The sequence below is a fragment of the Dermochelys coriacea genome, chromosome 7 (genome assembly GCF_009764565.3).
Source record: "Dermochelys coriacea isolate rDerCor1 chromosome 7, rDerCor1.pri.v4, whole genome shotgun sequence".
NCBI lineage: Eukaryota > Metazoa > Chordata > Testudines > Dermochelyidae > Dermochelys > Dermochelys coriacea.
The window spans coordinates 7,925,629-7,949,200 of record NC_050074.1 but is presented as its reverse complement, the minus strand read 5'-3'; the positions used below and the strand labels follow the sequence as shown (position 1 = coordinate 7,949,200).

At 41.6% G+C, this 23,572-nt stretch overlaps 1 protein-coding gene across 1 annotated transcript in view; it reads left to right on the top strand.

Annotated features, from left to right (window-relative positions):
• The window catches only part of SUCLG2 (succinate-CoA ligase GDP-forming subunit beta), a 230,408-nt gene that overhangs the window by 194,611 nt on the left and 12,225 nt on the right, over positions 1–23,572 (top strand). Inside the window, exon 10 of the mRNA XM_038410519.2 lies at positions 18,132–18,252. Coding sequence (XP_038266447.1) covers positions 18,132–18,252 — 121 coding nt within the window. The remainder of the gene's footprint in view (positions 1–18,131; positions 18,253–23,572) is intronic.

Genomic DNA, 23,572 nt, shown 5'->3' with positions numbered 1-23,572 from the left:
CTCCGACCCAGCGTCCCAGCCGGAGCTGGGCCGAGCAACTTGGCATGGCTTGGGGCCAGCTTAAAATGGCTCACGGGACGGATCCGGCCCACGGGCTGTAGTTTGCCCACCCCGACTTAGGCTGACCTCCTGCATAACAGGCCATAGAACCTCCCCAGTAGAATTCCTAGAGCAGATGTTTTAGATCATCAAATCTTTATTAAAAAATGATCACCATGACTCTTCCTAAGTTGTTCCAATAGTTATTTACTCTCACTATTACAAATTTACACCTTATTTCCAGTTTGAATTTGTGTATCTTCAACTTCCAGCCATTGGATTGTCTTTATACCTTTCTCTGCAAGATTGAAGAAATCATTATTCAATCTTTGTTCCCCATGTAGGTATTTATAGAGTGTAATCAAATCACCCCTTAGCTTTCTCCTTGAGTCTATTACTATAAAAGGCATGTTTTCTAATCCATTAATCATTCTTGTGACTCTTCTTTTAATCCTCTCCAATTTATCAACATCTTTCTTGAATTGTAGGCACAAGATCTGGACACAATATTCAGCAGCACTCATACCAGTGCCAAATACAGAGGTAATCTAACCTCTCTACTGCTACTCAGGACTCCCCTGTTTATGCACCCAAGGATTGTACTTGCCCTTTTGGCCATAGTGTTGCAGTAGGAGCTCATGTTCCGCTGATTATCCATCACGACCCCCAAATATTCCCTAAGTACTAAACGATCCTCCAGGTGTTTACTATTCTGAGAACGTCCTACTGCTATGAATAGTCCCACCTATATCATTGGGACTATGTCCAGTATTAAGTTTGTGCAAGATTAGGCCCTGTTAGGTCCTAACTACTATGTTGACTGATTTTGCTCTTTAGATAGGTGGGCAATTTTGTTCTCATTTTTTCACCATCTGTTGTAGAACTTGATTTCCAGATTAAGTAGTACAGTTGGTGCTTAGCTACCAAAATAATATGAACTTGATAAATGGTATGAATGGAATAAATTAGATTAAATAATATTTTATTTCCTCTAGTTATGTTGGAGAGGCCATTTCTGACTCGAAAACGTCTCTTGCCACATGTTGATTGTAAATGTGCAGTCAGATGGTGAAATACTAGTGTAATGCCCTCAGCTGAAAATATTAATGAAGCAATATCCCATATCTGATACTTTTTCAAAAAAACTATCTAAAAGTCTCTTTATTTTTTTTCTCCCATTCTGCATTCTAATCTGTTGTGTAAGTAAGGGGTCTTTCAAAAACATAAAGGGAAGGGTAACCACCTTTCTGTATACAGTACAATGAAATCCCTCCTGGCCAGAGGCAAAATCCTTTCACCTGTAAAGGGTTAAGAAGCTAAGGTAACCCCACTGGCACCTGACCCAAAATGGCCAATGAGGGGACAAGATTCTTTCAAATCTGGAGTGGGGGGGGAACAAAGGGTTTGTCTGTCTGTGTGATGCTTTTGCTGGGAACAGATCAGGATGCAAGTTCTCCAACTCCTGTAAAGTTAGTAAGTACTCTAGCTAGAAAATGCGTTAGGTTTTCTTTGTTTAATGGCTTGTAAAATAAGCTGTGCTAGATGGAATGTATATTCCTGTTTTTGTGTCTTTTTGTAACTTAAGGTTTCGCCTAGAGGGATTCTCTGTGTTTTGAATCTGATTACTCTGTGAAGTATTTACCATCCTGATTTTACAGAGGTGATTCTTTTACCTTTTCTTTAATTAAAATTCTTCTTTTAAGAATCTGATTGATTTGTCATTGTTCTTAAGATCCAAGGATTTGGGTCTGTGTTCACCTGTACCAATTGGTGAGGATTATTATCAAGCCTTCCCCAGGAAAGGGGGTGTAGGGCTTGGGGGAGATATTTTAGGGGAAGACGTCTCCAAGTGGGCTCTTTCCCTGTTTTTTGTTTAACACGCTTGGTGGTGGCAGCATAGGGTTCAAGGACAATGCAAAGTTTATACCTTGGGGAAGTTTTTAACCTAAGCTGGTAAGAATAAGCTTAAGGGGTCTTTCATGCAGGTTCCCACATCTGTACCCTAGAGTTCAGAATGGGGAAGGAACCTTGACAGGGTCACACTAGTGGATTAGTTAGCTTTCTATTAATATAATTGTCATCAGGTACGAAGGGTGCATGAAAACAGTGACATCATTGTTAGATCCCAACTGCTTTCTTGTGCTAGGACTCAGAGTGTCATCCTGTAAACAAAACAAAAAGCATTCGGAGTATTATCATTGCAAGCTAAAAATAGATATCGTACCAGCCATGGCAGCCTGGAAGTTCAGTTTTCTCTTTGCTGCCCACCATGTCCATTTGGAATTTCATAGTGACAGTGGGGATACAACTCATTTCTTCCTGCTCCACAAGCACAGGCCACGGTCACTTGGGCAAAAGACTCTTATCAAGTATGGAGCCTGTGACAGTCCAGCGTTCCGGATTCCATTGAGCTAGGGAACTGAGCCAGTTAATTCCTGAATCTCTTCCCATATTGTGACCAAAAGGGAATAAGGGAGAATTCCAGGAAGAAAATGTCACAAACAAGTCCCCTTGGGAGCTAGGCCTGGTCCTCGTGCTTAGCACATCCCAGCCTGCTACAGAACACCTTGGATCTGAACTTTTATCTCACGCCTGTCAAAGGACTTCTAGGTCCACAACAGTAATCCCTTCAGAGAGACAGAAGGGATTGACCATTGAATTCTTTCGGCATTCTTTCCCAGTCCAGCAAATAACCTTTATTTCTCTTGAAAGCCAAATCAAATGGTGGAGCATTCTGGATCTGAGTTTGCAGCAGGTATGGAGAGGAGGGCCTGGAGCACTGGCTCAGCGCATGAAATTCAAATGACTCATTGGAGTTGCAGAATAACTTTGCCGACACATGGCAGTTGGAATCCTGAAACCTTTTTTTCTAGAGAGGTGAATTAACCAGAACAAAGAATCCAACAGAGTTCCAAATTAGTTATATCAGGAGAAAGGTTTTCAGTCTTCTCCTTAGCCAGCAGGACCCCTGAACTAATATGCTAATTACTAATATGCTAATCTGGACTGCTAATATGCAGTCCAGATATTATAATCCACATACATTCACAATTTTTTTTCCCTACTCTATACAGGTTTTTATACTGTGCTCTTCACCACAGTAGCTGAGCACCTTCCAGCAGTACGTTAAGCCACAAGCCTAACATCTGTCCCACGTTGTGCTTTCTCTCCCCAGATGGAGAATCATACGCACTGCATGCACATGCACGCTTCTTGCTATGCTTTATATTAGAGAAGGCAAGGTCAAATAAATGCACCCTTCACTTGGAGCAAAAAGGAGTGAGGGTTTGAGCTTTGTGACGGTTCTTAGCGCTATATATCTCCAAAAGTGCACACAGCACAAGCATAGCAGCCATTGGGAGCCTAAATAGTTTTGTAGCTGTGTTTGATTTGTCTCCTGACTTATTGGGAATGGTGGCCATGCTTCCAGTCCCAGCAGTTAAGAAAATCTATTTTGCTGCCTCTCCCCATCAGCCAGTCAACATCTGGCTGGGGAATCTGAATTCTTTCCTGTGTTTCCACCAGAGTTTTTCTCCTGATGAGGTAACAATTACGCTTTCTTTCTTTTTTTCTTTCTTTTTTTTTGACTAATTTAAAATCTTGACCCATTTCACAGTGGTAAAAAACATTAAAAATGGCATTATATTCATATATTTCTTCACACAGCCACAAGCTTTCCTGTTTTCCTTTTTAGATAACTTGCCCTCTTTAAATTTGTGACTTTCAGGCTTTGGAAGTTCCTTCCCAAAGAAGCAAAATAAAATTCTACACCATTTTTATAAAGTAAAATTAGATGGCTTGGCTGTAAGTAGAAGAAATAACCCAGGTCTTCTCTCCAAGGGGATATTTATATTCCTTTCCCATATTGAATTGCACTGTCCTCTAGTGGATGTGTTGAGCAATTGATTTCATGTTGATGTCTGTCTATATCTTTCACATCAATATGATACATATGCTGAATCTTTGTAAATGGACTGTAGATGGGATCTAATGGGAAAAGTTAGTGGATTTGAGTAAGATTTCAACATTGAATAAGGCAGGTTGCATTTAACCTGCAGTTAAAATAGCATTTTCAAGGCATTCATAAATGTTCCTATCCCAACTGTCAGTAGGAACAGATGCATATTGAACAAAGATATGCCTATATGATTTCAACCTTTTATTACATCATTTTGAATATTGTAGCTAGCAAAGTGCTTCTCTCTCTTCTGGACTAATCTCATGAATAGTCAGTGTGTAATCACACTGCAATTCTGAGTTCAGTATAATGTCCAGCCTGTATTTTTGTAATTCTATATAATTTATGTGGCAATTGAGTATTTTTGAATTTAATGCTAAACACCATTAAAAATATATTTCAAACTTAATTTTAGTGCTATCAGAATCTGTTCAAATTTCTTTCCATTGAAGTTTTTAACCCTCGCAATGCTGACCTTTTCAGAGTGCTAAAAAAAATAAATGCTTTTTAGTAGGGGTGCATCCAGAATCCACAGGGAGAAGCATTTTTAGTTTTGAAAATGACTATTTAAAAAAATACTTTTTCACTGGATAAAACATAATATATAAAGTTGCATCTTGTTTTTTTTTAAAGTTTTTAACTTAGTAAAATGTTGGCCTGTGTGTTCCTTTCCCTTGTTATGCATATATTTTGTAGTGCAAATAATGTATGTGTATGTCTGTGCCAGTATATGCTATAACGAAATATATCATACGATGATCCATAGCAAAACATTGAGAGCCATGCAAGCCCATTGATTTTTGTGCAAAGGTTCCATTTACTTCTCTATTCATATAGGATTGATGTGGCTCTTGAGCCATATGTTGTGGTTCTTAAGCAGTAGAAAAGGATGTTATAGAACTGAATTTCTGTTAAAAAGATATTTGCAAGAGTCTTGTGGCTGAGGCATTTGGACTGGGAATTAGGAGATTTAGATTCAGTTCCAGCTCTGCTACAGACCTGTGTGTGGCTTATGGCAAGTCCCTTGATCTTTCTGGCCTCAGTTCCCTGCCCATACAGTGGGGATGTTTCCCTGCTCCTATAATGTCTTGTCTGTTTAGTTTGTAAGCTCTTTGGTGCAGAGACTTTTCCTTTGCTGTGTGTAGTGCAGCATCTAGTGCAATGGGACCAGCTCTCCATTGCAGTCTAGGTGCTGCAGTAAGAAAAGTAAGATATAACGAAAGTGTTAAGGGTGAGAATAGTCTTACTTGGGCGTTTTTTGCATTATTTTTTCAATCATTTTGAGATCCATGCAATAGTTTTTAATAACTTAACTACATTAAATCCATCCGAGACGTCTAGAACGAGTTCATTCATTAAACTTTCACCATTAGAAAGCAGCATTCAAAAGTGATTAGAAAACAAGTATAGTGTATGTGGTGATTTTCAATGTAATCCATCATAGATGTGTTGTTCACACACATTGGCAAAACGGTACAGTCCAGTCTGGTCAAAAACGATGGCTTAATAGTATGGAATATATTGGCTTGGTGGACTGAATTGGAGAGCCATTATACTTGGTTTAGTCATTGCATCAGTCTCTACTTTTCATGATCACTGTATTCATGCCAGACTGTAAGAAAATATAAACATTCAGATGAAAACCAATTTGAAAATCTCCAGGATGAGGGCAGGTCAATTTACCACTAAAAGGCAATGTGTTCTAAAGGAGTGACATTGGTGTTGGGAGACAGGAACACCTAAGTTATAATCCAAGCTCAACCACTAACTTCTTGTGTAGCCTTGGAAAATCATTTCACCTCTCTGCCTTGCCTGAGTTTCCCTGGCTGCAGATTGGAGATAATGATACTTACCTCCCTCAGACAGGTGTGAGGATTCATTCCCTACCTGCCAAAAGCACTGTACAGACATTAACATGCTGTAGTAGTGCCAAGTAATACTAACTTCAGCAAAGTTAAATGTGTTCCCCAAAAACTAAAAAAAGCTTGTCAAATCCCAGCACAGAACTGACCACTACCATTTTAATTTAAGTCATTTTTCTCTAAATTATAGCAGTTCTCTCAATGCTTTGCCAGTCTCCCACTATCCCCCGAACGCTATGGCAAAGGTGCAATACAACTGAGTTCATACTCAGATATGTATTTTTTAAAAGTGGATTCTAAATTTGTAAGGCCACAGTGAACCCCAAATACCTGATTTTCAGAAGTCCTGAGCACCTACACTTTTAGTGCAAGTTGCGGGTGCATAAAGCCTCTGAAAATCAGGCCCAAAGAGTCTGCCCCCTCAGAAGGACAGATTGATATATACAAATAACACTGTTACATATAAATCAGGTAAATAAGCAAATCATAAGTGATACATCTTCCAGCCTAATTAGAACAGAAGTGTAATTTGCATACCCAAAACTGAGAGTTGTGGGTGCCAAGTTTTGGAGATGCAAAATTAAAGGCCAATGTATGGCACTGAACGTTTATGTCCCATGGAGCTCAGTTTTGTCCCATGGGTGCATGTTTTTTCTTGTTTGCTTTTTAATAAAAAGAAAAGAGCAGATAAATTAAAATATGGAATAACTTTTGTGCAATCTCCAAAGGCAGCACAACTTTTAAATGATAACAGGCTTAATCTGCAGCAAGGGAGATTTAGGGTAGATATGAGGAAAAACTTCCTAATTCTAAGGGTAGGTAAACTCTGGAACAGGCTTCCAAGGGAGGTTGTGGAATCCCCATCATTGGAGGTTTTTAAGAATAGGTTGGACAGTCCCTTGTCAGGGCTGGTCTAGGTTTACTTGGTCCTGCCTCAGTGCAGGGGGCTGGACTTGATGATCTCTCGAGGTCCCTTCCAGCCCCACGTTTCTATGATTCTAGGATACAGTGCTCTTTGTATTTTGGCAGAAACGTGGGTCTGGACCTTGCTGAGACTTCTATATCTGCTCTGCTCCTGGGAACAATGGTCTGTGACTCTATTTACTTGTCTCTTCATTTTGACTGCCCAGCGTAGAACAGGTCTCCTGAGCATAGCTTTATATTTCCTTGGATTACGTATTCAGTGAAGATTATCCGTACTGTGTCTGTCAGATTAAAAAAAAAAAAGTACATGGATGAGTGTCATCCATTCTTTGGTTTATGGATTCAAAATTCTTCAGAGAGTGTTGCAAATCCAGATGACATCCTTGAAGGTTGGAGTTTGCTTTTGGATTTCTTCTTTTGCTAAAAGTATGTAAAATCACACGCAGCCAGGCTTATGTGGGTGGTTACTGCAGCAAGTAAGATATGCAGGGAATCCATTCCTGATCCACATTTCAGATGGTAAGACTAATGGCACCCACATTGAGTATTGTAATCGTCATGCCCAGGCACATCAGACACATGGGGTATGCCTACACCTCAGGAAAAGACCTGTGGTCAGCCAACTCGGGTTTGTGGAAATTGGGCTGCAGGGCTACAGCATTGCAATGCAGAAGCTCAGGCTGGAGCCTGGATTCTGAGACCATCCGTGGTCCAGTCTGAGAATGTACACTGCTGTTTTATAACCCGGCAGCCGAAATCAGCTGACCAGGCTCTGAGACTCGGTGCCTCTGATTGTTTATTGCAATGTAGACGTACTCATGCAAAGCAGAAAGTTAAAACTGAGAGATGGGAGATCTAGGTTCTGATCCTGGCTCTGCCACAAGCTTCCTATGTCACTTTGGGCCACTCATTAACCTCTCTGTGCCTCAGTTTCCCCACAAGTAAAATCAGGAAAACAATGCAACGCACATTTACCTGATAAGAGTGTTGTAGGGCTTGATTCATTAGGGTTTATGAAGCTCTTGGAGGCCCTCATGTTATAGAAGTGCCTGTTTGTTTTGGACGATGGCTGCTGGAGCTACCACCCTAAACGCATGGAGTATCCTGCTCTTTGGAAAAATGTCCATCTCTGTCATCAGAATGGAGCTGACAAAAATGAACACAGAGATTGTAAGACTGTCCCCTGTACCCATCCTCCGGAGGCTAGATTCACAAAGGGGATTTAGGTTCAGCATTGCATCGCCGAATGAATAGGTACACTGCTGCCTAATGGAATCCACAGCCCCAAGTTCGGCATCGAGGCTCTCTGAACAATGTATAGGGAGAGTCAGGCACCTAAGAGAGGGAGCCACAAAAGGCAGCAAGCTAAGCGGGGAGGTGCCTAAGCTAGCCAATAGGAAATGCTGAGGAGGGCAGTGGGACTTAGGCGCCTATGGTTTGGTTGGTGGGAGGCATCTATTTTTGCTCAGGATTCAAGCCGTGAACCTTCTCCTGGAGTTAGGTGCCTAAGTCCTTTCTTGGGCCAGAGAAAGAGAGTGTGGGATTGGTCCTTTAGCCCAGGAGTTAGGTCACTCACCTTGGATGTGGGCCAAGTTCAAGTCCTTGCTCACATGACTACCTAATTTTTTAAAAGTGGAACAGTTTCACCAGGGAGCTCTCTGGAGAGGTGGGAGCCCTTGGTTCAAAAATCCCTGCTCCATAGCAGGCAGAGTGGGAATTTGAACCTAGGTCTCTCATGACCTGGGTGAGTGCTGTAACCACTGGGCTACAGGCTATAAGGGCAGCACCATCATCTCCTCCTCTTCCAGCTTTACATGCGGTGCTCGAATTGTTTGGCGATCTCTGAGAATGCTTAATGGGTCGGGCCCTACAGGCAAGATAGGCAGAGGAACATCTAGTTTGAAGATCTCGCTGGGGCTTAGGTGCAGGTCATCAGGTTTGAGGCGGCTATGTGTATGATTACTGGTGGAAACTCAGGCATCATGGGAATTCAGGTACCTACAAGTCGGCTTGGAGCTGAGCATGGGTTTCGTATGGCGGTTAGGTGCCTAAATCCCTTTGTGGGTCTATCCCAAAGAGTTTTACTGAGGCTACGTACACCTTACCTCCAGCTTAGGTTGGTATAAGTTATGATGCAGTCCACACCATGAGCGAATAAGCCACCCCCCTGAGCGCTGTAAGTTACACTGGCCTAAGTGCTGGTGTGGACAGCACTATATTGGCAGGAGAGTTTCTCCCACGGGCATACCTACTGCCACTCACAGGGGCTGGGGCCATTAAATCAACGGGAGAGCTCTCTCCCGTCGGCATAGAGCGTCTGCACTAGCAGTGCTACAGCTGCATTGGTCCAGCTGCCCCGTTGTCAATTTTGCAGCATAGCCATAGCCTGAGTCTGCTCTTACAAACCATTACTGCTGGGGCCTCAGTGTCTTCCCATGGCATATTTGTTTACACCCTCACTTTGACAGCTTCCCCTTTTTTGAAGATTTCTGATTTCAGTCATTTTCCCTTAGTTGATTCATTGCCTTGAAGGTAGAAAAGCAAGGGGTGCTCTTTGAAAAGCAATACCTACCAGTATGCTGCTCACCTGCCCTTCTTGTTCATCTGTTTTCTGACACCTGATTGGATTAGTTATATAAAATTATATATCCACAGACCTGAAGCTAGGACCTTTAACAAGGGATCGTTGTCGAACTTGTTACGTGCTTAGACCTATCAACTGTGATATAGTGCCCCATTAGCCTGAAAACACGTTCCAGTTATCACGCAAACTCCCTGTATAGCATTCAAATATATGGAAAATATTTCTGACATTAGATGGCACCTTAGAGTTAACATTCCCACTGTTTTGCCACAATCACCCACAAAAAAGAAGACAAAACGTATCAAGTATTACCTGCTTATAGTCTCTAGATATGTCATTAGCTGGTGAAGGGGTTAAATAGAGCTTATTTATATTTGAAGAGGAGTGGTTAATCAATATGTTTAGGTGCCTGGAGCTATAAAGAGGTTTTGTCAGATTTCAGTCACAGCAAGCTATAAGGAAGTTCTTTGTCAATGTAGCTTTTAATTCACTGCAGATACGGTTTACTGACATTTGCTGAGCAGCTTGTTTCAGCTAAAATAAATGGATCAAGCTTCAGAGCAACAGATTACCGCAAGGTCAGACAGCAATATCAGTAATTTTAGAATATTGTTTATGGTAGAGAGAGAGAGAATGACAGAGATCTCACATTGGTAGTAGATGGAGAACTAATCCAGAAGATTAGTTTTTCCTACTGTCACAAGATTAGATAACATTAATTTGTCTTCGGTAGAAGTATCTCACAAAGAGAACATTAGCAGCAGTTTTGATTTTGGGGACCTGAGTATTGCAGTCATTTTTATCTTGAATTACTTGTCTAGATAGATAGCTATGGTCTTCTGATTTCATGCCACTTCCCTATTCAGGATCAGCTGTCATGAAAATTGGTCTCTCTGAGGTCCAGATACCGAGTCTTTGGCCTTCCCCTTCATTGTCTTCTATCCATGATCATTGTGTGTATATGAAGATATTCTTAAAATTATTTTTCCACTTACAATGATTAGATTCATTATAATTATGGTATTAATAAAGGCTTTTTGTTTTAATTTAATTTATTTTTTTCAAGCTATCAGAGATACTCTATACTAAATAGATGTCATTGCTGTGGAATGCTAACATGCATCATTGTTCTAAGTCTGCTCTAGTTGTTCTACAGTAAAATGGGAGGGGGGGAGAAAGAAAAATAGAAACATGCGAATATCTAGTTTTTCACCAAAAACAAGTGTTCTCTCCAGTCTTTCCATCAAATACAATATTCATGTTGGTACTGTAGAATTCAGAGGGTACTTGGCAGACTAGAACTCTGCAGCTGCAGACAGCTAGACGTCCTGTTTATAGATTTATAAATGGATTTTTTGGGTTAGGGGAATGCTTCATGGATGCCCCTTCAGATTAATTCTTAAATGTACAATAACTGAATGTTGAAATACGTTTTTTAAGACTTCAGAACATTTTAGAGACCAAGACATACATAGGAAGTTCCATAATAGGCAGTTACATATTATATAACTGAACTTAAAGTACCAATAGACCAAAGCTGTCCGCATGCCATACTGTGAATGTTCTTACTTGCCTGCAACATAATAACTGACTGGATTTTGTCAAAGAGCTATACAGCTTTAACAGTAATCCATTAGCACAATTACTGTGTTAAAAATTGTAGAACTGCATTTAATTTTTTTTTCTTTTTGAAGTTTTAAACTTTTAACATTTTTGAAGGGTTTGTTTGGTATCGTGATGACAGGATAACCAAAAAGTAATTAACTGTAGTTCACAGCTTCATTATTTAAAATGGTATGGCAATGCAGAATGTGTGCATAATTATATGTATATAATTTTATAGAGAGAGAAATATGTATATGCATATTTTGTGGTATACATGTGCCTGTATGTACACACAATACTGATGGATATTTCATTTTTGCATATTAATGGGTATTCTGACATTTACAAAAGGCTCAATACTGTCATCTAGCACGAACAGCCCTCATGTTAATACGTGTTCAGTTTCCACCACTAACTCTGAAACTTGGAATTGATGAGATGTATATTGAGTATCTAGCAGTAATGATGCCTTCACATTACTTCCCATTGTTTTTTCTTCACTGAAAGGCTACAAAACCAGTTGTAGCTCGCCTCAATGGAGATTTCAAGTCTGCTGAGTGTGTGTGTCTGAAGAAGTGCTCTGTAGCTTAAAAGCTTGTCTTTTTCACCAGCAGAAGTTGGTCCAATAAAAGATATTACCTCACCCACCTTGTCTGTGTAAAAGGAAACACTTGCCCTGTGGAGATGCCTGTATTTAGATTATCCTACTAAAGGTTACTGAAATATAGACTTGTCTTATAAGACATGAAGTTGGATAGAAATGTTAATTATTAATATGTTATTCAAGGTGATCTTTCTTGTATGCAGGCAGAGTGCACTACTCTAAAAGTGCATTTATGTTCCAGGTGCATCAGATGCTGTTTATGTTAATATATATTTATCCCAGTATTCAGTGGGTGGGTTCTTAATCCCCACTGCGCAATCTGCACACTTACAGGTTGTCTCCGTGCACGTAAAATACTAAAAATCTTTTCATCCTAGCATAGAATCTGAATGCTGTTACAGTTACTTCAGAAGACCATTATTTAGAACTGCAAGATCTACTCAGGGTAGGGAAGCAAATATAAACCATGTTCCCAAATTTCAGCAGAGTTTGTAAGTGAATCTCTCTGCACCATTTGAACTGATCTGTGGTTTATTTATAAGATTACAATAAAACCCAAGATTGAATTCTCCACCTGATTCAGTGTCTTATTGATTGAATCTTTTTAGACTCATCTCTGATTTAACAGAGTATTTTTATTAAAGCCAGGCATACAAACATCAATTATCCAAGCTGCATCTAATTTCCTTCAACATTTTTTTTCTCCTTTAGCTGCCAATGGATTAGGAGAACTGATTAGAATTCAACTTGAAAACTGAAAAGCAGATACTTAAATGAGAATTTCTGCATTAGGAATTAAAATATATGTATTGGGCATAAAATCCTCTTCCTTATCTTTAGTAATGTCAGCACACCTGACCAAAGTTGATTTGTCATGTCTGATACAACGTCCCCAAATTAGGAACATATTTTAGAAAAGACAGAGAAGGTCTCTTGTATGCGCCACTGTTGTAGTACAAAGTTACAGTATATTTTAATGGTAAGAAACTTTGAAGTAGATGTGGCAGCAAATGAAGACAAACGTAGGGATGGATTTTCAGCAGCCGGCCTCAACTTTATTAAACTTAACATACGGGAAGAGGGCTACCCACCATGGCATCCATAGTCTGACCTATCATGCATTTTAAGAGGTTCCAGTGCAGGGCTTCTACCATATAACCCATAACTCAGGGTAGACCCTCCTCAGCCTGCCCTCAGGACTCAGCTCACCCTTCTGAGTTCTACTACCCACCGCTCAGCGAGGGGGACAGACAGTGCTAAAAGGGAGAACCTGAGCCCACGAAGTCTTCCCCTATCCCATAAGCACAAGGCCCAATCAGTAAAATTCCAGGTCTTTTACTTCTGGGGACAGTTCGTTTTTATCCGTTTAACAACACTGGAAACTGGCCGCAAATTGCAACAAACTAAGACCCTTACAAAATACAATCACTAATGATTAAGTCCTATTCCTATGTAATTTAACTGTGCCTCCAGCATGAGTGAGGAAGGCAAAAAAACTCCCAGGCCTCTGCCAATTTGGTCCCTATGGGAAGAAAAAATTCCTGCTCCCAAAACAGGTGATTGGTCAGACCTGCAGTATCCGCAGAACACAGCTCTGAGATTACCAGTATTGGGTGAGGAGGATGGGGCTGCTGGAATGGTCAGAAAGAAGCTCCACATGGCCCAGGCTAGGGTTTTAAGTCAATGAAGGGGGAGGGTGAAAAATCAACCAGCTCCCTTCCTTCCTGAGCCACCCAATGAGTGGCTAGAGCAGGGGTGGGCAAACTTTTTGGCCTGAAGGCCACATCAGGGTTGCAAAATGGTATGGAGGGCTGGGTAGGGAAGGCTGTGCCTCCGCCAACAGCCTGGCCCCCACCCCCTATCTGCCCCTCCCACTTCCTGCCCCCTGACTGCCCCCCTCAGAACCCCTGACCATCCAACCCCCCCTGCTTCCTGTCCCCGACTGCCCCCTGCCGGGACCCCCCGCCCCTAACCACCACACCCCGGGACCCCACCCCCTATCCAACCCTCCCTTCTCCATGTCTCCCCCTCCCGGAACCCCCCCCCATCCAACCTCCCTGTCTCCTGACTGCCTCCGCCCCATGCAACTGCCTCCTGACTACTCCCCAGGACCTCCTGCCCCTTATCCACCTCCCCCTGCCCCCTTACCGTGCCGCTCAGAGTGGCATGACAGGCTTATTGGAAAGCCTGGGAGCTGGGTGGGTGGGTGCAAGCCATGCAGCTGCAGGGGAGGAGAGACAGCGGGGGAGGGACCGAGGACTAGCATCCCCAACCGGGAGCTCAGGGCCATAGTTTGCCCACCTCTGAGCTAGAAACTATGAAGGGGAGGAAGCACCACCCCTTGAGGCAGATGGATGGCATTTTATCTATTTGCATAAGCATCTCTCTTCCAAAAAGATTAGTATGCTTATAGTTTGAAAGATTGTTTGTCTTTGCATTTTTCACCTGCAAACACCAATCAAGCATGTATCTGTGAACATGCACACAGCCAGGTGAGAGAGAGATTTTTCAGGCTTTCGCCTTTGTATGTTTCTACAGTAGAAAAGATTTGAGAACAACATGACCCAAGCTGAAGTAAATAAAACATATTGACACCATCATCATAATGTCTGGAAAGGTCTGTAATGAAAACAAGACTATGTGCATGAAAAATGCATGCATTTAGCAAATTGAAAGATGTCATTAAATAAAAATATTGACACAAATATCTGAACCATGTGAAGAAGAGAAAAGTGATTTGAAGTGAATTAGGAGTATATATTGGTGTAATGAGGAGAATATGCCTTTCCTTATCTCATCTTGTATACACAGATGATGAAGTACCATACATAACACTACATACATAGCTAGTTATTGCTAGTGTAGGTACAGTACTTAAGTGTAGCAGCTGTTGTCTTGTATATTGAATTATGGTATCTAACTTCTGTTTTATTAATTTAGATGGAACACATGGGTCAAAGGTGTTCACGTGACCTAGTCACTGTCCAACATTAAAGAGTGTTAAACAAGGTGTATAAAGAGATCTAAGCCTTCTTAGTACCATGGTGCAGAATCACCTTTAACCTTTTATTAAAGATACAGGAATGAAGGATTCTGTTAAAGCATTTGAAATGTAAAGTATTAAGTAAGGCTTTCATTTTAACAACATCCCTTGTTCCCTTTCTCTTTAGCTGTGAAGTTTTAGATGGAAAAAACCCCTTATTTGACAGTCACTTAGATGATATCAAAGATGGTTATAATTGTCCTTTTGAGTAAAAGAGAAGAAATTAGTTGGGATGCACTAGAGCTGCTGCTGCTGTTAAAGTCCAGTCCTGTTTCAACTCGGGTGGTTGGGATTCACCTGCAGCTGGGAGGGATCGCAATGTCATTGGATCCTCTCTCTGGCCTGACTCGGTCAGGACATCTCTTAGGATCAGGACAATGAAGGTCAGGAGTCCCAGGAAACAGTAGGAATGGCAGCCATGATGGTGAAGCTCACTCCAGTAGCCTCCGTCTGTTCTTCTGTCCTTTCTCCCCCCAAAGTCCCTTTCTTTTAAGCACCCAGAAAGGGAATGATGGGTGGAATAGCCCATCCTCTCTTAATTTTGTCAGGCCTAATATATGACGCATCAGTTGTGATTCATTTATTTCCGGTTCCACATCTCCTTTTTCTTTTTTTTTTTTTTTTTTTAACCAAGCATGATTTTGACTCGGTCCTCGAATCATACCGGCATGGCCTTTGGTTGTTTTGATTTATTTAATCTCTCTGTCTGGTTCTCTTGCATCTGTTTATAACATTCATTTTTGAAAGTCACTTGACCTACTTTCCATCAATATTTGTTGTTATAGATTATTGTCTTATGAACTTTCATATACTTTTTATAATTGAGCTCACAGTTAGGATAAATTTGTCAGCCCAATTATCCCAACACTTCTCCGGAAGAAATTCAGATATTGGAGTTTAGAATTATTAATGTGCGGAGTGCTTTAGAAAACACATAGATGAGCTAGGATGCTATCCAGAGGAGCTAGCAAATCTAAACTGCATGACTCTAGACGTGCAAACACTGAGAGGGTGAGGAAAGAAGTAGGGCCCAATAGTATCCTAGTAGATCAATAATGGAAGGCTAGGTGAAAGAAGTGGCTTTTAATACAAAATTTGAGAGAAGAGACAGAGGATACTTAGTGCATGGACAGATGGAGACTGTTCCAGACATACAGGGCTGCATGAAGAAATGCTTGGAGATGAGAACAGGAGAAGTGACGAGAAACATTAATGAGATGGTACCATTGCCTTCATAATTATATTAAAATTCTGCTTAGGTTAGAGTTCCTTTGTGTACTATGAATACTGCATGTGCTTGTTATAACCAATGTTTTTGCAATCTGAGATCCACCGAAGGATACTAATGAAACAGTTCCTGGTAGTAAGGGAAGTGTTGTTTGTTGTTGTTGTTTTGCTTTTTAAACAGATGTCTCAAGTATAGAAATAATGCTAACAGTGGCAAGCCTTCAGTCTCGGTATATGAGATTGCAATCACAGGAGCTAATTATAATGTTTTGCCTGCAATGACATCTTAAACCCAGTTGCTCAGAAACATGAACGTGCATGACTGCAGGGAATTTATTTGGTGACAGCAAAAACTTGACCGTGTCGAGCTGGGCAAAATGTTCATTTGGGATACATCTATGCAGCAAATTAAGGTGTGATTGTAGCATGGGTAGGCATACCTATGCTAGCTTTAATCTAGCTAGCATGGGTAACAATAGCAGTGTAGACATGGTGGACGGAATTCAGCAAGGGCTAGTAACCCAAATATGTAGCTAGGGTCCCTGATGGGCTTCTGCTGGGATGGCTAGAACCATGAGGAAGGCTGTTACCTGCAGTGGCTAGATTAAAGGGAACTGGACCATGGCTTTTTCTTGCCCCTTCCAGTCCTTGGTGAAATGTTACCACTGGGTGCAAGACTACAGCTCTGGAACCACCTTGCTCTTTACCCCCTCTTCATCCCACTGCTACCACCTGCACAAGATCAGGACTCAAATGAACCATGTATGCCAGCTACTCTTGGAAGGGGAGAAAATCTTCTCTGGGTGGCCTCTTGGGACCAATACAAATTGCAGTGCATTGGCTGGTAGGGCATCCCTAATTAATGATCAGATAGATAAGTATTATTTTTAGCACCTTACTAAGATGGTCAAATGTTTTACAGAATTATGCCACATGGAACGATGATCTTGTTGCATTAATATATTCATTGTAAACATCAAGTTAGATGGGTCTTATTTTAAAGATATTTTTCCCAGGGCACTTTACTATGTTAAGTGTTAAAATGCACATTGCTGTCTTTGAATGGCATGATTATAAAAGGGGGCACGAAGAGCATCCACAAATGTCTTGCATGTAATGTAGGATAATTTAATTGAGAATTGGGTGCAGGAATTTCAGTTCCTCTAAGTTGATGAATAGCCATTTTCTAGGGGTGTCATCAATTAATCTGTTGTAATGAATTCTCTTTATTACCTAAATCGCCTTGTTACTTATAAAGGATTTTTTTACTCCTATTTATCAAGTCAAGACACATATATTACCTTTTTATCTGTGCTACTTTTAATATAGAATACATGCAAACTGTTCAGTAAGTATCCACATGCTAAATTTCATTACTAAGAAAATTAGAAGTGCCTGCTACAGAATATAAGAATTGCCATCGTTTTTTCACACAAATACAAACATGCACACTCTCTCTGGCTCTCTCTCACACACACACACAATGTATTAGTAGCCTTTTGCTTTTTATGGTATGCAGGAAAGTTAATGTGTTCTCTTAAAAATATATCCCATTCTGATGTTTATGAACTGTTTGCACAATATTTAACACACAGAGGATATTTATCTTTTGGTTTGTTTACAAGTCAAGCTTAAAACTTTCATTTACTTTTATTTTTTACTTATTTTAGGTTTAAAATAAATACTTAAAATGGTCTTCTATTGGCACCATCTCACTGCTTCCTGCAGGGGCATGAAATTCACCCCTTGTGCAGAGGGCCAGCACAAGGTCTATTGCATCACTTGCATGTACCACTATGGGAATGGATTTCTCCCATTAGGGCTGTTGGGCCACAAACCTGTATAATTGTTCCCACTTATTCCAGGAATTAATTGGACTGCATTAGAAACTGAATCCGTCTGTGCATAATAAAGATTACAGCCTAGGCAAAGATAAGAACACTGTCTGCCCACTAAGCCTAAACTTTTTCCAGTGCCCACCTCCAGTAGTCCAGTCTCCAAACTAACGGTTTTTGCAATGTGAATGCCTACCTGTGACAATTTAATCCGAGACCACCAATCAGCTCGTTATAGACAGTACATGTTTTTTTTGACCCAGCAGCAAGTTCTCCTCATGAGTTAAACAGGTGCCATTTGCTGATTTCAGTAGTAGTTGGCATATGTGTAAAAGGGGAGAATGTCCCCTGGGCTGTGCTTTATATCCCTGTTTAGAAAGTAATGCCTAAAACGGTGACCGTATCATTTTCCCTTTTTTTTTTTTGTTTTTTTGTTTTTTTTGTTTTTAGGTTGAAGCAATACTGGTCAACATTTTTGGTGGTATTGTGAATTGTGCCATTATCGCAAATGGTATTACCAAAGCCTGTCGAGAACTTGAACTGAAGGTGCCTCTGGTTGTCAGACTGGAAGGTGAGTGATAAAGGTTTGAGGCTAAAGTCAGCTATCAGCTGCAGTCAATTACACCGTGTTCCACTTCAGCTTACTCTGTTTTCCAGGCTCGTGTAAAGGATGCACAAACTAGTTCAGATGCAATAAGAATTGACCCAACTCTTTGCCTGTGTAACTTTACCTGAAACCAGACTTAGGGTCATACCCTCCAGTCTTTATTCAGACCTTACTCAGGCAAAACTTGAGTAGGAGATTTGCCTAAATAAAGACTACAGCATTTTCACTTCACTAAAGCAGAGGCACACAAGCTAGAACCCCCTTGGTTTAGAAGAGAGCGAGTTTCTGGCAGGTAATTCTCTTGGAGGAGCCCTGAACTTTGGGATTCATTCATGCCATCAGTCCAAAATCACCCAAATTCATTGATCTTCAGAGAACATGGCAAAGTCCATCTCTGTTCCCAGGTACTGGGATGGGGATCTGTCATTAAAGTGTTGCCTTTTTCCCCTTCCTGGTTTTGTTTATTTTCGTCTGTTAGTCTGATTGTACTTTTAATATCTGGGAAAGTTCCTACAGCCCTAACTAGAGGTTGTATGGTCTTTTGTATAAATCTAAAATACAATAAATGAACTCTTCCCACATATTTCTATAGTTTCTGGCCCCAGATGCAAATGGAAGGTTTGAAATACAATGAGAAAAACTTTACTCATAGTATTTCCAGCCGAAACAGAAAATGTTTTCATGGAAGGGCATATTTGCTGGATGGGTTTGTTTTCCCTTTCCAAATAATTTTTACTGAGCACAGTTATAGTATACACATGTATCCGGATACAGACCAATTATAATACCATAAGCAAGAATAAAATGAAGAACAATATAAAAGAAAGACAACATTATTCTACTTGGATGACCTGTTCTTTCCCAGATCTCCAGCTCAGTTTTTAAAAACACAGCAGCTTTGGGGATGGCAGCTTGAATAAATTCCAGACAAGCTTCTTAACTTTTGAGTTCTCAATCTCTGCCCTCGCTCATCCAGAAATTACAAGCTTGATGTGGGTTCTACTGCCTGTGCTATGCAGGAGCTCAGATTAGATGATCATGCTGGTCCCTTCTGGCCTTAAAGTCAGTGAAGCTTTAAAAAGTCTGGTGGCTCGGCAGTTGCTCGTTTTAATATATTTTTGTTTTTTTGCTATCTTAAAAAAAAGAGTCCCACAACTCCTTCCATCGGTTTCTGAAAAGTCTCCTGAAAGAATTGAAGAAGGAAGTTGGGGTTTTTTGACAATAAGAGGAAAAGTGTTTTGGTTTCCTGCAATCTGTTGAAATCATCATAACGGTCACAATCAGGATGTGGGCAGTCCGACCTAGTGATTGGAGCAGGAATCAGGAGTCAGGCCAGAGGGCAAACTGAGGTCAGGTGTCTGGAGTCAGGCAGGGTCAGGGTACCAGGAGGTCAGCAGTAGAAGTAGGAAGCAGTCCAAAGCAGGCTGAACCCAGCTGAATGGACAATTACCTGTTCCTGTGCTGGTTTATATAGAAGCTTTGAACTAATTAGGATGACTAACATTCTTCCTGTTGGATTCCAGGACTGGGGTCCTCTGTCAGGGTTCAGCTCCTATTCTGACAACAGTTAGCGGGTCATTAGGGGGCAGGCTAGAAGTTAGTAGCTCCGAAGAGCCCTGCGAACCAAGGTTCAAAACCTGAGGTCCCGGACATCAACATTCTTAAATTCAAAATCATTTGTTTTCGATAAGCGCATTCGGAGAGACTTCTTAACAGGTGTTTTTAAAGGCATTTTCCTCAGTAAAATCAATATTCATGCTATAGTGGGTTATTTTGTCAGCAAGTACATTAATTTACCTTAACATAAAACCATGAAAGGCAAGGTTACACCTCCTACGTTTTTCTCTGCATAGGTCTCTTTTTGATAGATCAAAGAATCTGAATAGTTTGCCTGACAGAATATTAATGATCTTGGTAATTCACAAATTTCGTGTGCAAACTGATTCATATTGTATTCCAAACTGTGACAGGTTTCAATTGGTCCACCGAGCCGCTGGGGGGGGGTGGGGAGCTACTGTCTCACTGGCAGGCCTTGGTCACACCTTTCTGTCCCTAGGGAATTAGCGGCGGGAGGTGCACCGGCAAGGATCTGCAGTGCACCCCTCAGTCAGGGGGAGTGCCGGCAAGGGTCAGTGGCGTTGTCGGGATTCTGCTACCCGAGGCGGGTTGGCCGGGTAGGGGAACGCAGCCCCTCCCCCCCCAACTCCATTGCGTTCCAGCCCAGGGTCAGTGGGGACTCATCCGCAACATGCTGACCAAATAGACCCACAGCACTGTGCAGTTCTGCCCCTGGGCTACTTCCTATCCGGTCTCTTGAGCGGGTCCCTCCAGCTCGTCAGGGTATTCAGCTGCTGGCAACTCCAGCTCCCCCTCCACATCAGGCTCACGCTGGCCCGGGTTACTGCCTGGCTCCTCCAGTTCCTCCGGGTACTCGGCGGCTGGCAGTCCTTCCTCCAGGTCAGGTTTCTCCTGGTCCCTGGCCTCTCCTGGCTCGGCAGCAGGGTCTGGAGGGAACAGCCAGCGGTGGGTCTGTCTCCCTCCCTGGTGCTGCCCTGACTGGGCCAAGGGCCCCGCCTTGTATACTTCCCTTTCCACCCCTCCCCTTCCGGGGGTTGGAGTAAGTTTGGTCTGGCTGAGAGTGTGGCTCTTTACCCTCTGCTTCGGAGGGAAGCCACCCTGGCTCCCTACACAAACTTATAGAGTTACAAGGACATAATCATACCCAATCATTTAACGGTGCTACAAATACACTTCTTTACAGCATTATATTAATCATTAAGGACTTTTGCAATGAAGCCTATTTCCTTTTTTTTATTTGTTGGGGTTTTTTGTTTTGTTTTTTTCTGTTTTAATGCCTCATACAGATTGTAAAGCCACCTCTCTCCCTGTTTGCCACTATGGGTCCTGGAATCTACTGGGTGTGTTTTTGCTGACTGCCCAGGTTTGATGGCCTGGTGGCAGAATGTTCTCAGGGAAGAACTCTTGGTTCTGGAATTGATTTGTCAGAGTCTGAGTCTTTGGCCTTGCGGGTTTGATGTAAGGCCCATCTATTTTTCCTCTGGATGATGCCTGGAGAGGGGTGATTAATAGGGGTCACCATGTAAAAGTCAGCACTTGCACACGTTTACCTATAGCGTTGTATCTCAGGTACTTTTCCCTATATTTACAGTAGGCAGCCCAGGGCTTAGAGCAATCTAGGGTAGAAAATGGAGCGTGGCTGATGAATACATCTGAGCTCTGACCTTGCAGAATAGCAGGAAATAGAATGTGTATATAAATAAATGAATGAAATGAAATTTAAAAGAGGGGGGAGGGGAATATTATATTTTTTCTTTCAAATGTTTTCCCCCAAAATTTGAAATTCTATCAAAATTTTGAAAATATTTCAACCACCTGTAGTAGGAACTGTCCCTGCCTTGGAACTGCAGAGCGGCTTGTGCTGTTGATCGGTGTCTTTGCAATGAAGGATTCCAGCCTTTTTGGAACCTCTCTGGCTTTTCAGGCTCAGTGCAGGCGGGGGAGCAATTGCATCCTTGCGTATACATCAAGAGCCAGACAATACATTTTAACCAACCAGGCTCATTGTTTTTTCTTGAACCAAAGAAGTGTGTGGAAGGTCACTGGCAGGATGCACCATGTTTCCTGTTAAAGGGGTAGGTGGTTGCTATCCAAAATGAGAGTGTTACATGCAGAGCCTCGGGGGCATGGCTCCTGAAGTGGCAGGTTGGCCCTGTGAAACTCCATATCTGAAAAACTTCTTCTCTTCACCTTGGCAAAGAAGCTAAGTTTTCACATCCCTCAGTGTCATTCTGCTGTGCATAGGTCATTTCCACATGGCATCAGGGGATGCCAAAACTTGTAGCATGCACTCCTTTTATTCTGTATGCTTTCTTGTACCACAGTCATCCCCGTAATATCTGAGCACCTTCCAGTAGTGCATTAAGCAACGTGAACATCAGTGGAGGCCCAGTGCTCTGCCAAATAAGGAGAACCTTAAACACCTCTTAATTGAAGCATAATAATAGGTTGCCAGGGATTTCATTGGATGATGAAATACTCCCTCACTCCTAAAGAAAGGCAAACTAACAATTTAGTAATTGTTACTAGTAATTTAATGTAGGTGACTCAGAGAGCAAAGAAGGTAGCTAAGAGATAGGCACTCATTTTATAAAGCCTCAATTTTTCATGCAACTTTTGTTGTTTGTTTTAGTTTTTTGCTAAGAGCAGCTGTAGTTTTTTTTTTTTAATAGCTGTTAGTGAACTGATTTAGGAATTGAAAAGCTATCATGTTTGGAAGAAGGTAATTCACAGTTGTAGTTGTAGGCTGGTTATTACCATTTTCTTTTAAACCATCTAGGGGACACAGGGAAAACTAGGCTGCAATGTTATGGCCCATCTTAAACTACTACCTGTCTAATACATCACATGGGAATTCTTGATGTTTTCGTCTACTTGTAATTTGCACAGTCCATGATCCTGTATGTCTGGACCTTGTGCCATGTTATTTTCACTACCTTTGCCCTCCCCAGGTTCTGGAACACTGCAAAAACTAAAGCAACCCATTATGTTAGTTGGAACAACCCTAGGTACTGCTCTGACCTGCAGCCCAGAATTTCCGTAGCACTGAATGCTGTAACTCATCATTTCACAGGGGCTTGCAAGCAGGGGCAGTGTAGGGCTCCTTTGATTGACCTGACACTGCTCCTGCACTGACAGATTTCTTGTCAAAACCCCTTGAGGCTCCTGTATGTCCTCTATATTACCACCTGAATATGGTTTATGACAACCAGTCCAAGGACCTAAATTGGCCCCATTGCATCTAGGACCTTTATCTCAGAAGAGTCATGTGTGCTGCTTAGTCTGTTGGAGTCAATACTGGATCTTCGTGGTTAGAGATGGAAAAAATCAGTTAATCCATCATTCCCTTCCCATGCAGTATTGGTTCCTGGGATATGCTTAATGCTTTATCCAGGCTGGTTTAAATGTCTTGGGAGATGGAGCTACCTCTGTTCCCTTTGGACAGTGTCCCACCATAATACCGTAGCTATAGCTGTTAGTCCTAATGTTGCTTTTAATTCGTCTTATTAGTCGTAGTTTTACCTCCTGTATCCCCCTAAGCAAGGACTTTTGTGGTGTTTACTCCCTTCAGGTATTTTACTTATAGACCCTTCTCATGTGACTGCCCCTTCCCCTGCCTCCTTAGTCATTCAGCCAACTATTCATAAGCAGTTCTTTTCATCTGTCTTCCAAAAGTCAATCCCTCCAACCCCGTAATCATCTATGT